The sequence below is a fragment of the Chiloscyllium plagiosum genome, chromosome 32 (genome assembly GCF_004010195.1).
Source record: "Chiloscyllium plagiosum isolate BGI_BamShark_2017 chromosome 32, ASM401019v2, whole genome shotgun sequence".
NCBI classification, from domain to species: Eukaryota; Metazoa; Chordata; class Chondrichthyes; order Orectolobiformes; family Hemiscylliidae; genus Chiloscyllium; species Chiloscyllium plagiosum.
The window spans coordinates 23,190,286-23,207,136 of record NC_057741.1 but is presented as its reverse complement, the minus strand read 5'-3'; the positions used below and the strand labels follow the sequence as shown (position 1 = coordinate 23,207,136).

The window sequence follows — 16,851 nt, the reverse complement described above, 5'->3', positions numbered from 1 at the left end:
ACCCCCTCAACAGGACCTCCGGGTGCCTGCCCACAAAGCAGACATTTAATTTCCCTTGTCTACCACGTCCTGGGCAAATATGAGGAAGCAGACTGATAGTGCTTGTGTGGGTGCAGAGCTGTCTTCTAAAGGCAAGGCCATGCCAGACTTGCTGGTCCGTTCAAGAATATCGCAGTAGTGGCAGGTTGTTCTAGGAAAAGCATATGGTACGAAGGGGCTGAAATTGAATGAGAAGTACATCATAGAGGTACTGTAGGTGGTCAATGAGGCACGTTTAGTAAGACATGGTGAGAAATTTCACCAGGCCTTTTAAAAAAAACTCAGTGAAAGTGGTACTTACCAAAAAGCTGTACCATTCAGCTGAGTTTCTGCGATGTAAATTCAGTCTGAAAGACAAATTCAAATGAAGCAAAGTCTCGATTTTTGTTCCACCACAAAACAGATTCCATACCTTTAGTCAGGCTTATACAGAATAAAATTAAATCATTTCCATGTTTTGCAGGAAATATTATGTTCAGTCTTTAATGTGTTTATTAGTAATGTGTTTAAGTTCTGTCAAAAACTTGGACTAGATCAGATCCCCTCAAAATATTTTAAGAAGGTAGCCTAGACCCTAACTTTTTCCTTATTTTTAAAGCAAACCTGAAGTGCCTGTTTCAGATGCAATGTGACTTATCAAACTGCACAATGTTAAGCAAAACACAATTTACTTAATTGCTGTAGTTAAAATACAACAAAAGAAAAAGGAATTTAGAATAACTTAACTCTGTTGGAAACTTAACAGAATAATAGATAAGGAAACTATTACTAATTAACTGTTCCAATATAGGAACCTCCCATAAACACACCCCTTGGCAAAAAAAAGGAAGATTCAGACATAGATTCTCACATGCAGTTCTCCAATCCAGGAGAAAACAACATCTAATGAAAATTCAGAGAGAGTAGCAGCCAGGTGACATTTACTGAAGCTTCCAACTCTGTTGAGACATCAATAGCTTCAGATACCAGTGAAAAACTGAAACCCAGAAATCCTGATCTGTCAGCGCTGGCTACACCCATTTGGGCTGTTAAACAAAACCCAAGACCTCTCAGGAGCCTTTACTCAACTGGTCTTACCCAGCCAGCTCAGCACCTCTCGTTCAGTCTCTCTCATAAAATAAACCAGGACAAAACAACCTCTTAAAGTTACAGCATCGTAAAACTACTGCTATTGTCTTGTTCACTTGGGGCATTTTGGTATTTTCATTTGAAAAAACACATATTTTGAAGTTTTCTGGGGAAAGCGATTGGCATATGACTAATGATAGGATAACTCAACAAGTCTAAGCATGATAGCAAATGAAATAAAATCAGAAAATGCTGAAAACATTCAGCAGGTCAGGAAATATCTGTGGGGAGAGTGAAACTGGTCGATAATCTTTAATGTAAAACATAAAGTTAGATATTTCTATTCCAAGTGTAGATTGAACTTACAGTTCAGAGTACAGTAAAACATCAGCACTAAAAGATAAGTGTGTACTCAAGAGTATAATTGTCCTAAGACATCATAGATGTTATAGAATGAAAAATGTGAATTACAAACCAATATCTATTTTATTAATGTCTCATGCTTGAAATATGATGAGATTGACTTACCCTGATAGATTATTACTGATATTTATTATTGTATTTTTGGTTGATTGAGTCAGTCATGTAAAAGTTGGATTTTGTAACTCACTATTCCTTGCTCGCTGCAGGAGAGGGAGAGATTATTACGTTCTAAGAAACAGAAAAGAAGAAGCACAAAACCTCACAAGGTAAAGTGACAAGTATATATTATTCATGGAGTTACAATTTGTGGGAAATTGAAGTGCCTGCTAATTATTCCTCAAGTGACGAGTGAGTGCAGTTGCTGATTGATTTAAGATATTTGCTTAGGTTTAAAATTGTTTCAAAATTTCTGTCTGTATTACTGCACATTATTTAGAGAGAAGACTTTTCGGTCAATAACTTAATAGAGTTTGGTTTAAAAGAATGCTGGACTACTTAATGTATTGTAACCAAATGAAAATTGTATTTGGCGATGAAGAAATGATTGATAGAGTCATAGAGATATACAGGATGAAAACAAACCCTTCAGTCCAACTCATCCATGCCGACCAGATATCTTAAATTAATCTAGTCCCATTTGCCAGGCTTTAGCCCATATGCTTCTAAACCCTTCCTATTCATATACCCATCCAGATGCCTTTTAGATGTTGTAATTGTACCGCCTCCACCACTTCCTCGGGCAGCTCATTTCATACAGGCACAACTCTCTGCATGAAAACATTGCCCCTTAGGTCCCTTGTAAATCTCTCACCTTAAACCTATGCCTTCTAGATTTTGACTCCACTACCCTGGGGAAAAGGCCTTGGGTATTCACCCAATCCATGCCCCTCATGATTTTATAAACTTCTATAATGTCAGCCCTCAGCCTCGTGTTCCAAGGAAAACAGCCCCAGCCTATTCAGCCTCTCCCTACAGCTCAAGTCCTCCAACCCTGGCAACATCTTTTCACAATATCCTTCCTACAGCAGGGACACCAGAAGTGAATGCAATATTCCAAAAGTAGCCTAACCAATGTCCTGTATAGCCACAACATGACCCTCTAATTCTTATACTGAAAATGTGTTGCTGGAAAAGCACAGCAGGTCAGGCAGTATCCAGGGAACAGGAGAATCGACGTTTCGAGCATAAGTCCTTCTTCAGGCTTATGCCCGAAACGTCGATTCTCCTGTTCCCTGGATGCTGCCTGACCTGCTGCGCTTATCCAGCAACACATTTTCAGCTCTGATCTCCAGCATCTGCAGACCTCACTTTCTCCTCTAACTCTTATACTCAATGCACTGCTCAATAAAGGCAAAGATACCAAACGTCTTCTTCACTATCCTATCATCCTGGGGCTCCACTTCCAAGGAACTATGAACCTGCACTCCCAAGGTCTCTTCATTCAGCAACACTTCTCAGAACCTGATCTGTCATTTTCTTGACTTCCCAAGAGCAGGTATTTGGTGATTATTCACCAACCCGAGATAAAATACCATAGCTTTTTAATATGGAAGAGATTAGGTACAGGATCAAACCCTGTGATGTTAGCATTAATCTGTTCAGTTTGAATTGTCAGAACTAACTGCTCCTAACCAGATGATTTGTATTACTGTAAATAAGACTCTACCTTTGCGTTGAATATAATTACATGTTTTAGTTCAATCCTGTTGGTATAAGTGGATAAATACTGGAATGGTTCAAATGCGTCACAATTGTATTTGATGTGCAGTGTTTCTGTACAGATTCCTGTAACCTCATCATAATTTTTAACAAATCTAACAGGTTGGGATAAGAGTAATGGTTAGGCACAATCAGGCTGCAGTTTGATATCAGAATGGCCTCTATTCCTTGCGTCAGGGTTCTGTGTTACAGCAGGAAGTTCTTAATCTCCATTGAGCTTTCAAAAAAACTCGAGTTTGTCTTTGAAAAAATATGAGAGCTATTGTCTTGCTGAGACTGAACAAGACAAGTTCCCTTTTAGTTATACAGATTTCTTGTGTAGTGTTTCGGGGAATGGTTTTCCCTTCACCTTCTGTTTTGCAGTGGGCCTATATGGGATACACGGCGTTTCCTCTGCAGTGTTATATATCTCCAAGCTGTTTCCTGGTGAGTGCTGAAACAGAAAACATATCATGGGGGCATTCACAAATTCTCAGATCTCCATGTCTGCAACTTTCTGCTGGGAGTGATGGGTGTGTTAAATATATTGCACACCAATTTACCATTAAGGAATAGTTGGTTACTTTCTAAAGAAGTTAAGGGGTTTTATATTTAAAAAGCTGTATTTTTAGATTACTTACAGTGTGGAAACAGGCCCTTCGGCCCAACAAGTCCACACCGACCCGCCGAAGCGCAACCCACCCAGACCCATTCCGCTAGATTTACCCCTTCACCTAACACTACAGGCAGTTTAGCCTGGCCAATTCACCTAACCTGCACATTTTTGGATTGTGGGAGGAAACCAGAGCAAACCCACGCAGACACGGGGAGAATATGCAAACTCCACACAGGGAGTCTCCTGAGGCGGGAATTGAACCCAGGTCTCTGGTGCTGTGAGGCAGGAGTGCTAACCACTGTGCTGCCCAAGACAGTTGAATGCTCTGGGATTCATGGGTAATTGGTGAGACTGGGCAAGATAAAATGGATACTTTTATTTTGCTTACGTTGAGGCAAGTACTGCAACGAGAAAGTAAAGAATCCTCAATGGAGGATTACATGACCATGTTTTCGAGAAAGACTCACAGGAGTATGTAAAGTAGCACAAGATAATTTTAAAATTTCACTATGACAGAATGGGTAAAGGAACATGCTATGTCTATAGTATTTCACACAAGAGAGAAAGTCTTGATATTATTGCCTTTGTAGGGTGAATCTCAAAGTAAAATTCAGTTGTCCATATAAAGGTAGTTAGGAGGATTAGTAAAATGACTTCTCTGACAGACACTCCTGATTATAGTAGAAGAATAAGTTATGTCACTTCAGTTTCAACAGGGGTGGCAGGTGGCTCAGTGGTTATCACTTCTGCCTCACAATGCCAGGGACCCAGGTTTGATTCCACTCTCAGATGACTATTTGCAGTCTGCACCTTCTTCTTGTGTCTGCATGGGTTTCCTTCAGGTGCTCCTGTTTCCTCCCACAGTCCCAAGATGTGTAGGCTAGGTGGATTGGCCTTAGAAAATGCTAAGACACTGGGATGGGGTGCATCTGGGTGGGATGTTCTTTTGTGGGTCAGTTGGGACTTGATGTGCTGAATAACCTGCTTCCACACTGTAGGGATTCTATAATTCTAACTTGTTGAAGCAAAATCATCATAGGGAGGAGGATAAGAAAGAGCAAGTATGTCAGATGGCAAGAGTAGTGGCGGATGACAGAGACAGTAAGAGTGAGATAGGAGAGGTAGACAGTTCATAAAGTGAACCTCGTACAATTTGTCTAGACAATATGGGAATACGAGGACAGTTACAAGCTATGGTTCGGAATTTAGAGTGCGGACAGTGGGAAGAACATATAAAGCAATTTGAGGACTTGTTTAATTTCATTTAGCTAATTTAGTGAATTCAGAAAAACAAGGTTAACCTACCTAGGGCATATCATAGGACAAGGGCAAGTGTGGCTAAGAACACTGAAACTGAAGGCTCTAATAAAAGTCCCTGTTCCTGAAACTGAATAACAAATCATTAGATTTTTAGGCATCTTTGAATTTTACAGGAAATTTGTGTCTAACTGCAGCATGATAGTCGTTTCTTTGATAAATTTATTAAAGAAACAGACAAATGGCCAGCGGGTTTCCAAGTCATCTTTGAGAAGCTAAAGGCAGACCTAATAACTGAACTGATTTTTTCCACTTTGTGACAGAAGTGACAAAACTTTTGCCTGAGTTTACCGAACCTTTTACAATGGCCCTTGATGCGAGCAACTTGGTGTCTGGTGCAGTTTTATAGTGAGATGATTAAATGGGAATAGAGAAGTCAGTGGAGTACTTTTCCAAGGAATTAAACCAATATCAGAGGAGGTACTGTGCCACGGAAAAGAAAACTTTGGGAGTATTACAAGGTCTTCAGAACTTTCAAATCTATATCTGACATATTAGCAGGGAAAAGAATAATCTATACTGATGCTTGTGTTCATTGAAAAGATTAAAACTCAAAATATGAGGCTGTTCAGATGGGGTCTATTGATACCACCATTCAATGTGAAGCTTGTTTATATTGCTAGAAAAGATAATATGTTTGAAGTTTCCTTGTCCCAATTTAAAATGGTGAAACAGATTGTTGCAGCTGCTCTTAGCTGGAAGCTGCACAAAATGGCTGAAAGTAATTTTCAGTTAACCAGACTAGCCTGTTTTGTGTAGTTCATTTTGAAGTAAACCGTAAGATAGCGTAATAGTAGCTTTCTAGACATTATATATCCAAGATAACGGATTAAGATAATATGCACAGCGTTCGATCACAAACACATAGTTGCAGTTGCTTATACAGGAGTAACTAGACAAGAACACCCTGTATCCTGGTTGAAGAATTTCATACTTTCATTAATTTGGAGTTTGGGATCCATTACAAATACTTTAGTTAAGATTTCCAAATAATTATAGTTATAGACTTTGGATTATTATATATATATATATTTAATATATAAAACACAAATTAAGAATTTAAACAATGGCAGAGGCTTTCTATGAAACTTGTATAAGGAGTGAGTGAAGGGAAATGGATGTGTGTTTTACATTTTGTTGCCTGTGTGTCACCTATCTTGTAAGGAAATGCATTATTGAATTGGAATTCATCTCTTTTAAGGGTGGAGATGTGTAAAAAACAAATATTTTATTATGTTTGTTTTTGGACTGTGGACTAACATATTAAATATATAATAACCTGTTAGGAGAAGCATTAAAAATCTCTTCTTGTCTCTCTTGTGTGAATGTACCAGTAGGTCTCCATTAACAGCCAGTTGGGTTTCTCTCACCTTTTTCTGCAAATTTCCTGTTGGAGAAGGAATAAGACTTTGACAGTGAGTGAAACCAGTGAATGAAAGACTGAATGTCAGTGTGTGAACAACCTTGTGTCTACATCAAAGAATCAAAAGGAAGTGAAAGAAAATAATGTTTCAAATCCTGTTCAATAACCTCGTGCTATTGAACTGTGTTTCCCTGACTTTTTTCTTTTTCCACACTTCTCCATGGACAGAGTAGATAGGGAGAACCTGTTACCATTCCAATAAGAAAAAATATAAAAAGAAGGCATTGATTTAAAGTATTGTGCAAATGTAGTAAAGGTGATGCGAGTAAAGATTTTCTCGCACAGCAAGTAGTTGGAGCATAGAATGCACTGCCTGGAAATCTGGTGGAGGCAGGTTCAGTTGAGACATTCGAGAGAGCATTGGATGATCATTTGGATAGAAATAGTGTGTAGGGATGCAGGGAAAAGGCAGGAGATTGGTACTAGAATTGGGGTTGGCATATTTGGCTGAATGGCCTCTGCTCCATAACAATTCTGTGATTCTGTGAATCCTATTCTGAAGTATCATTGAACCATAAAGATCAGTGAGTCCATTCTTCAATTCCTGAGCTGCTCTTCATCAAACACAACAGTTGGTGTTCTGAGGGTCTTCTGTTTCAATTAGATTTATTTGTTATTCTGTTTCATGTTGGCTTTAACAGGTTTCTTTTCTTTTGAAGCAAAAATACACAATACGTACTAATATATTACACATATAAACATTTAAAATATTATAGACAATGAAAGTAACTATAATAGATGTTGCGTTTAACAGGGAACCGATCCACTCTCATCTGTTTTGTCCAACTGCCCAAGACACCTTTCCAGATTTGATATCTAATTCCTACAGGGACTAGGACTGATGAAGGGCTTATGCCTGAAACATGAACTCTCCTGCTTCTCGGATGCTCCCTGGCCTGCTGTGCTTTTCCAGTGCCACACTTTTCGACATAGAATTCCTACAGTGCAGAAGAGGCCATTCAGCCTGGAGAAATACATGAATAGGGAGGGAATAGAGGGATACGATCCTGTAATTGAAGACAGTTTTAGTATGGAAGGGCAACATGTGTCAGCGCAGGCTTGGAGAGCCGAAAGGCCTGTTCCTGTGCTGTATTGTTCTTTGTTCTTTCAGTCTGCGTCAATGCTTCAATGAGCATCCAACCCTATCCCGTAACTTTGCAATAATCATGACTAATCCACCTAGCCTGCACATCCCTGGACACTACGGGTCAATTCAGCATGGCTAATCCACCTAACCTGTGGACTGTGGGAGGAAACCGGAGCACCCGGAGAAAACCCACGTAGACACAAGGAGACTGTGCAAACTCCACACAAATGACCACCCAAAAGTGGAATCGAACCTGGGTCCCTGGCAGTGCTAACCACTATAGCACAGTGTTGCCCACATAAAATATTGAAAATGGTATTAAATCTGTGATTGTGTTACTGTCTCTTAAAGCTTGCTTGATCAATGATAAATTACAGAGCCATCTGTCAGCTTTGAATATAATGAAACCTGTCAGGAATAGGCTGATTGTTCTTGCTGTTGCTACAACTACTAATGAGTTTGCAGGCATTATAAACTGCACTAGAATGTCTTCAGTGTTATTAATCGTAGAAACTCATTTCATCTCAATGCACTTGAATTCCACTCCTGGGCTGGGCTTTAAGATACATCTCCCTCACTCTGCATTCAGCTGCATGATTCACTTTGTTTTAAGGATTGAAAGTTTGATATGTTGATGATAAAAAATGAATATTTGCAGACATACTGTATCAGGCTCCATTTGTATTATGAATTTCCTTGCAGTGACTGTTCATTAGGGCATGAGTAAATATTTAAGGTTAATGTGAATGGAGTCTTATATTAGAAAGGAGTGTTAGCCCTCACATTATATTGGAAGGAAATGCAATGCTTGCAGTAAAGATGCCCTTGTGAGTGTCTATTAAAAGAAACTTTATTTCTTTTATTTTCACACTCTTCATGTGCACGGTATTAAGGCTGTCAGATGATTGTTCTTTCAAGATAATGAGGTGAATAGTGCTACATGCTTGGGGATGGTGTATGGACTCCCACAGTTTGCACGATGAGTGAGGACTATCTTCATCCTATAGAAGTGAGTACATATACTGAATGTCCACACAGAATTGATAATTGGAGCTGCGATCTCCAACTTGTCTACAGCGGATTCAATGCTCCCACCTTGGGCAGGACGGTGGCTCAGTGTTTAGCACCACTGCCTCACAGCGCCAGGGACTCAGGTTCGGTTCCTGACTCAGGTGACTGTTTGTGTGGAGTTTGCACATTCTCCCCGTGTCTGTGTGGGTTTCCTCCGGGTGCTCCAGTTTCCTCCCACAGTGCAAAGATGTGCAAGTCAGGTGACTTGGCCATGGTAAATTGTCCATAGTGTTAGTTGCATTCGAAAAGGGGTAATTATAGGGTAGAGGAATGGGTCTGGGTGGGTTACTGTTCAGAGGGTGGGCGTGGATGTGTTGACCAAATAGCCTGTTTCCATTCTGTAGGGAATCTAATCTAAACCTTCTGACTGTTAGGTGGAAATGCTCCCAGTATGGTAAGGAATTATGGACAAGATTTTATCTTTGGATTGAATTAGGACTGGCTAATATTCTTTATTAATTCAGTTACCATCAAACATTTCTGTCTACATACAGCTATTTTAAAAAGTCCTCAAATAAAGGAAAGTTCCGTGGAGTGCCCCTGAGATTAATGGTGCCCAGGTCTGGAGTTAGATAATCATGCCAGGACCTGAATTTAATGCAGGAACCACTTGATTGAGCATGCGGGCAGCAAAAGTCATTTTAATTTCTCCATCTCTGTTACAAATTGTACCAGTTCCTCTTCCTAACCCATTCTCCCAGCATTCTCAACAAATCTACCCTCACTGTCCTCTTCTTCACATCCAGAAAAAGTAAACTACTTCTTGCTTTCATTACAAACACACTTGTCACTTCCTTGTTCCATTTATAACAACCAGCACCCTCACTTTCTGGACTTCTGCTCAATCCCCAGCCTCCCTCATGGCTGCTTCCTCAGTTCACATTGCATACTGAAAGGGTGATTTTAACCCTTTATTCCCTCCTTGGACGAGATGAAACTCGGGTTCCTTCATTTAAACTTTTATTCATGCCTGAACATTCATATCAAAATGTTGAGTACCTCTCTCGTTCCATTACAAAAGAAAGGCTTTGTCCTATCCTAACAAAAACAAGGTTCAAATCAGCTTTTTCTACAGATTGTAAATTCCAATCAAAAGATTACACAATGATGCATATCCTCTTGATTACCAGGAAACCTATACCGTCCACTTTTCCCCTTTCAATATACTTGTTTTCCGTTCACCATCTGCTGTCTTGATTCTTTCCTGCTTCACCTCCCTCTCGTTGTCTGAACAGACAGAAATCAGTGCACATCTTTGTAGGAGACAGTTCTTACATATTCTCCCACTCTTTGATACAAGATAACCCTCAACACAAGGGAGAGGAGCGAGACCAACATCAGTTAAGTTCCCAAACTTAAGCAGGATACATTGGAAATCATTGGACTCCTCAGGAAGAAGAATCGGAGATTTTAAGGATTTTGTTAAGCAGGGTCTCTGTCTATCATTTACATTTATTCATGAGCCTTTGAAAAACAGTTGTTGCAGCTTGACTGCCTTACATTTACTTTGTGAGTAGAAATAACGGAGTTCCCAAGGCGAGTGAGAGTATGGTCTACTTAAACACTTCACCATTCCTGCCGAGGAGGGATCATAACTGAGGATGTTGAGTTAATATGCCATAGTATTTATGCATGGGCAGTTTTGCATTGTTGAACAGGCTCTTATTTCTGCCTTTGGCCTTCTGTCTGTCAAGTTTGGTCACAGGATTTTATACGACAATGACTGACACAGTTGGGCAAGTCTCAGAGAGCAATTGTTTTGTAGTTTTCTTTTCCATAAAGAGAAGCCCAACTTTGCAATTTGTTTAGAAATGTCAATAGCTAATTGTCACTATGATTCATCATTGCATTGAGAAGAGCAGAAAGGCTCTTTTGTTCTTAAAGGTTTGAAGTAAGTAATACAATTCTAGATGTGGCAGGAGCACACACTTCCTCATAGCGAATTTTGAGAAGATTTGTTCCTCAAGTCGGAGAAGCTGAAAAATAGTTTGTTTCCTGATGCCAGGATGCTGGTGGTTTTCAAGGGACGAGAAAAGAAAAACTGTTTAGCCTGAGATCAGTAGTTACTGAAAACATGGCAAATGGAGTTCATTCTGGAGAAATGAGAGGTAATGCATCTAGGGAGGGTAAACAAGGTCAGAGACTATGCAATAAACAGTACGATACTGAGAAATATAAAGCAACCCCTCAAGGACAACTTGGAATGGTCAATCAAAGGTGTCTGATTGTAGCAGGATATGGTGTCAGATATGATGTTTAATAAGGCACATGGAACATTTCCTTTTGTAGCTAAGACAATAAAAAATGAATAGAGCAGTTGTGTGTAAAACATTAATTATGGAATGTGTCCCGGTATCCTAGGTTGAACGGAACCATCCAGGTTTTTCTGTAACCATTGCGATGTCTTGATTGTTTTCTCCAGATGCCTCAGTTTCCAATTCTTTGGTAGCTCCACCCCTCGACTCTGAGGCTGAGCCCCTTTAAGTTGTGGTCTCACCCCTCTGACTCACCTCTCACATTCATTCTGGGGGAATCAGAAGAGGTTCAGTAGTACATGCTAATCAGAAGCTGCACTTGTTGTGGTCGCAGATCTCTATTACTTGTTTTTCGGCCATTCATGACGTCTTTCACTCATTCCCATTACAATGACAATTGGCAGTGTGAAAATCTTCATCTGGAGATATCTTGTAACTATCTGATCGAATACTGTTTCCCTCACAGCGCAGTGATTCAAATGTGAAGCAGCAATTGGTTTGCCCTAACTCCAGTCATCTATATAGTCTCAGTTAATAGCAACAAAATTACAAAGACTGTGTTTCGTACTCTCAATAATTGGTCAACTCTGAGCATATTATGAGAGCTTTCATCATGTGACCACCTGTCATCAATTAGGCCTCCCCCAACTTATGCTATTGGTCACCCAATATGTCAGTCATCTTGGCTCCTAATCTCCCTAAGGCATTTCAAAGTATTCTGGCTTTTCCTTTTCAAAATCTGGTCACTCTGTATTTAAGCCAGAGCCACAACATTGTGTATGATTCTGCTTGCCATGTGACAAGGATGTGATTACATTAGAGATGGAACAGAGGAGATTAACGAGGATGTTGTCAAGAATTTCAACGATGAAGAAAGATTGGTTGGGCTGGCAATAATTACTTTGAAATAGAATAGACTGAGGAGCAATCCTGACTCATCATAGCCTGTCCGCCATTTACAAGACACAAGTCAGGAGTGTGATGGAATACTCCCCACTTGTCTGGATGAGTGCAGCGCCAACAACACTCAAGAGGCTTGACACCATCCAGGACAAAGCACTTGATTGGCACAACATCTACAAGCATCCACTCCCTCCACCACCAATGCTCATTAGTAGCAGTGTGTACTATCTAAACGATGTACTGCAGAAATTCACCAAAGATCCTCAGACAGCAGCTTCCAAAATCCACAACCGCTTCCATTGTTGCTGGACCCAAATCCTGGAATTCCCTTCCAAATGGTTTTGTGGGTCAAACCACAGCAGGTGGACTGCAGTGGTTCAAGAAGGCAGCTCACCTCTACCTTCTCAAGAGACAACTAGGGATGGGCAATAAATGCTGGGAGCCAGTGATGCCTACTTCCTACAAATGAATAAAGAAAAAAAGAAATTTAATTGATGCTGTGTTGCAGTTCACTTAGAGTCCAACTTTGCTACGACAATATGCACTTTAAGACACATGTTGTATTCTGGAGCTATGGTTAGTGATGGTAGAGGCTTCAATATTCTTTCAAGTAAATAGCTGGCCAGAAAGCTCATCCACTCTTTGCATCTGTCATTGAAGTGTGTTGGAATGAATTTCAGGGTGATCCACACAGCATGATTGGTTGTGTTATCAATGAACTTTCCTTGGTCATCAAGCGCTGGTGGGACTCAAACCTGGAGCTTCCATCTCAGATGCAGGGATGCTACCCTGTGCATCACAGGACCTCAGATTCAATTGAGATGCATAAAATTGAGGAACATAGATCAAGTGGATAGGGAGGACCTATTTCCATTAGTTCCAGAGTGAAAGACCATACACCTGAAGTGATTGGAAGAAGGCTTGAAACTACATTTGAGGAAAATATTTTCACCCAGAGTCTGGTGGGTATATCTGAAAGAGTAGTAGTTTGTGGAAACCTTCATGACATTTAAACTAAAGTTGCATATGCACTTTGAACGACATAACCTACAAGGCTGGATCATGGGATTGGAAAGCTGTTTTTTGCCCAGCAGATCATGGCAGGCTGAATAGCCTCATTCTGTTCTGAATATTACTATGATTCAAACAGTCATGGAGTCATATAGCATGGAAACAGACTCTACAGTCCAACTCACCCGTGTCAATCAGATATCCTAACCTGATCTAGTCCTATTTGCTACCATTTGGCCCATATCCTCCTAAACTCTTCCTATTCATGTACCCATCCAGATGTTCTTCAAATGTCATATTTGTAGCCACCACATCCTCTGGCAGCTCATTCTATATAGGCACCACCGTCTGTGTGAAAAATCTTAAATCTTACCACTCTCACCTTAAACCTATGTCCTTTAGTTTTGGAATCCCCTACGCTGAGAAACATTACTCAGCTTTTCACCCTATTTATACCCCTCATGATTTTATAAAGCTGTATAATGCCACCCCTCAGCCTCCAACACTCAAGTGAAAATGGATTCAGCCTTTTCAGCCTCTCCCTGTAGCTCAAACCCTCCAGTCCCAGCAACACCCTTGTAAATTTTTTCTGAACCCTTTCAAGTTTTTTGGGAAAGCAAATCTTAGCAGGACTTATACACTTAATGGTAAGGTCCTAGGGAGTGTTGTGTGAAACTTGAAAGGGTTCAGAAAAGATTTACAAGGATGTTGCCAGGGTTGGAGGATCTGAGCTATAGGGAGAGGCTGAACAGGCTGGGTCTGTTTTCCCTGGAGTGTCGGAGGCTGAGGAGTGACCTTATAGAGGTTTACAAAATTATGAGGGGCATGGATAGGATAAATAGACCAAGTCTTTTCCCTGGGATCGGGGAGTCCAGAACTAGAGGGCACAGGTTTAGGGTGAGAGAGGAAAGATATAAAAGAGACCTAAGAGGCAACATTTTCAAACAGAGGGTGGTACATGTATGGAATGAGCTGTCAGAGGATGTGGTGGAGGCTGATACAGTTGCAACATTTAAAAAGCATCTGGATGGGTATAGGGTTTGGAGGGATATGGGTCGGGTGCTGGCAGGTGGGACTAGATTGGGTTGGGATACCGGGTTGGCATGGACGGGTTGGACCGAAGGGTCTGTTTCCATGCTGTACATCTCTATGACTATAAGTTTAACAACATCCTTCCTATAGGAGGGAGACCGGTGTCGAATGCAGTATTCTAAAAGTGGCCTCACCAATATTCTATACAGTTACAACATGATGTCCCTTTATGTTCTGATGTTCATGTTGAACTTCATTCAGTTTGTCTGAAAACAGAAATTTCTTAAGTTTAATTGGAGTGCCATTTTAATATGCTTTAGGTAATTTTTCTTTGTAGTCTTATTTTTAACTTGACAGCTCCAAGCATTGTTGTCCTAAAAGTGTGCATGACTTGCTGTTACAGTGAGAAGAAAACTAAACGACCAATTTCTTTGTTCTGGTACTGTCAATAAATGGACAAAACGTTTTGTTGTTCTGTAACATGTGACTATTTAACCTTAAGCAATGTTCACTATAAAGTCAGGAGGTGCTGCTTCATAACCTGAGCATATGTCTTCTGTTTACTGTCAGACAACAGTCACTGCAGGTCAGAGTAATAACTTGTGTGTGAATCGGCTGGAGATATTAAAGAGATGTAGTAAGACATTTTATAAATCCAAGCTTTCTTTTTAAACTAGCTTCCATTATGAATAATTAAAATAACAGCTTTTATCTCAGCATGTAGTCCTGGTTTATCCAATAGTCATCTCCACAAAATGAGTGAGTTACCATTAATATTACAATGAGCAAACCTGTGTCATGGACCTTTCCACTCTACTTCACACAACCCCTGCCCTTGCTTGTGAATTGCGCATAATTTGGACAGCCACTTACATTCTATATGTAGCTGATAGGAACTGATTAGGCTCCTTTTGCAGACATGAATCGAAGCTGTTTACAGAAAGGAACACGCCGTAATTTATTTTTAAATAATTTGTCCACCGTTGATTGCCATGTCTTGACAGGGGACCAGTGCCATTTTGTTAGGGGCCGTGAGTCTGCTGCCTGTGCTACCTGGATGATCCAAGTGATGCTCAGAGTTTCTGGAACACACACAGTTTTCCATAGCTAGAGGGTGGAAATTCTGATTGAATGTCGAACTGACTCAATCTGCAAGTAATTGTCCAGTGTACAAGTGGGACCAGCTAATTTTGCATAGAGCAGCGAGAAATTGGAAGTATGTGTAAAGGGGTATAATTAAGACTGAACATCAAATAATTTTGATCCATTATGATTGTGTGGTAAGGGTCCTTACAGACTTTACCTATTTTCAGGAAAAGCCATAGTTGTATTTTTGTTGCTAAGCTTCAAATTGATTTTTTCAAGTAGTTGGTGACAATCGCCCTTTTATTTTAGAGTATGCAGATCCTCAATAGACACAAACCAACAATATGCTGTGAAGAAAGGTAAGTAAGAAGCTCCAGGCTTAAAATAATATTGTTAATGCATCCAATGAAGCTTGTACCAGCAGTTTACATCTAGCTAGTCTGTCCAAATGACAAAGATACTACCATGACTTTCAAGAGTTTAACATTAGAACCTATCCCTGTGCAATGATAGTGGGATGATCTGCCCTGTACTGCCCGCAAAATAAAACCTTTCACTGTACCTCGGTGCATGTGACAATAACAAATCAAATCAAAATTCATGGTTCATAATCTGTTAACATATGTAGCTTGGTTTAAAATTAAGACTCAAAGCTTGTTCAGATGGAGCTTGGATCTGCAGCCATTCAATGCAAAAACTGTATGTATTTCCAGGAAAGACACTGCAGTTGCTGATGCCCTATCCTGAAGGTAGACTGATATAAATTTAAGAACGTGACCAAGCAAATTCAATACTGATTAAGAATCTGGTGGGCGGAAGAATGAATGGTTGTGGGTTTTGTGTTTGTTATTTAAGTGTTACTAACCAGCATTTTTCCCACTGTTATCAGACTTCTGAACGGGCCTTTCAAATTCTAATGTTGATTTCTATCTGCAACTTCTCTGCATTTGTAGCACTTTATTCCTCCCTCTGTTCTGTTACCGTGATGTATTTTGATCTGCCTCTATAGCAAGCAACATAATACTTTTCACTGTACCTTGGTACATGTGACAATAATAAATCATATCAAATCAAAGCTAACTCCTGGACTTTGTCTTAAGAGCAGTTCAATATCAAATTTTCAATCGTACTTGAGCTTCTTCCAAAAGTCATTGCCTGGAAACCAGGTGCATATTTGTTTGTAACTGACTTGGTTTCCTGAGTAACTTGTCCCATTTCTCCTGGATGGGGCATTGAATGGCCTGCTTCTGCACTTCGGCGAATAGAAAAAAGTATTTCCTTGTTATCTTATCTAAGCCTGTCATTCTGATGTGCACCACTATTACATTCCTTTTGAATCTCCTCTGGCGAAAAACACCAGCCTTTCCAACCTGACCTCTTAACTGAAATCCCCACCTCCAAAACCATTCTGGCAAATCTACTCAACACCCTGTCAGGGAGTTTCACAAATGCATGAAGTGTGGTGACCAAAACTGGATGTAATACTCTTGGTTGGTGCTATGCAGATACTCATCAAGAGTCACAGTAGCTTCCCTGCCTTTGAACTCTGTGCCTCTACATGGTAAGTACAAGGACCCAGAGGCTTTGCCAACCACTCTTCCTTCCTTTTACCTTCACAGATAGGTAAACCTGCACCTCAAGAGACTCCATTCCTCAGTAGCCTTTTAGAAATATGTTATTTATGACAGATATGAAGTTTGTAGAATGGTTATGATTTGGAATTGTTTTGGGTGCATGTCTCTCTGTTTCTGTCAGGTATTGGGGCGGCACAGTGGCACAGTGGTTAGCACTGCTGCCTCACAGCGCCAGAGACCCGGGTTCA

The 16,851-nt window shown here is 40.2% G+C and overlaps 1 protein-coding gene across 3 annotated transcripts in view; it reads left to right on the top strand.

Annotated features, from left to right (window-relative positions):
- LOC122539414 (janus kinase and microtubule-interacting protein 1-like) overlaps positions 1–16,851 on the top strand; it is a 209,214-nt gene that overhangs the window by 85,252 nt on the left and 107,111 nt on the right. For all 3 annotated transcript variants that reach the window (XM_043674230.1, XM_043674229.1, XM_043674231.1), the window contains one exon: positions 1,737–1,796. In XM_043674230.1, coding sequence (XP_043530165.1) covers positions 1,737–1,796 — 60 coding nt within the window. The remainder of the gene's footprint in view (positions 1–1,736; positions 1,797–16,851) is intronic.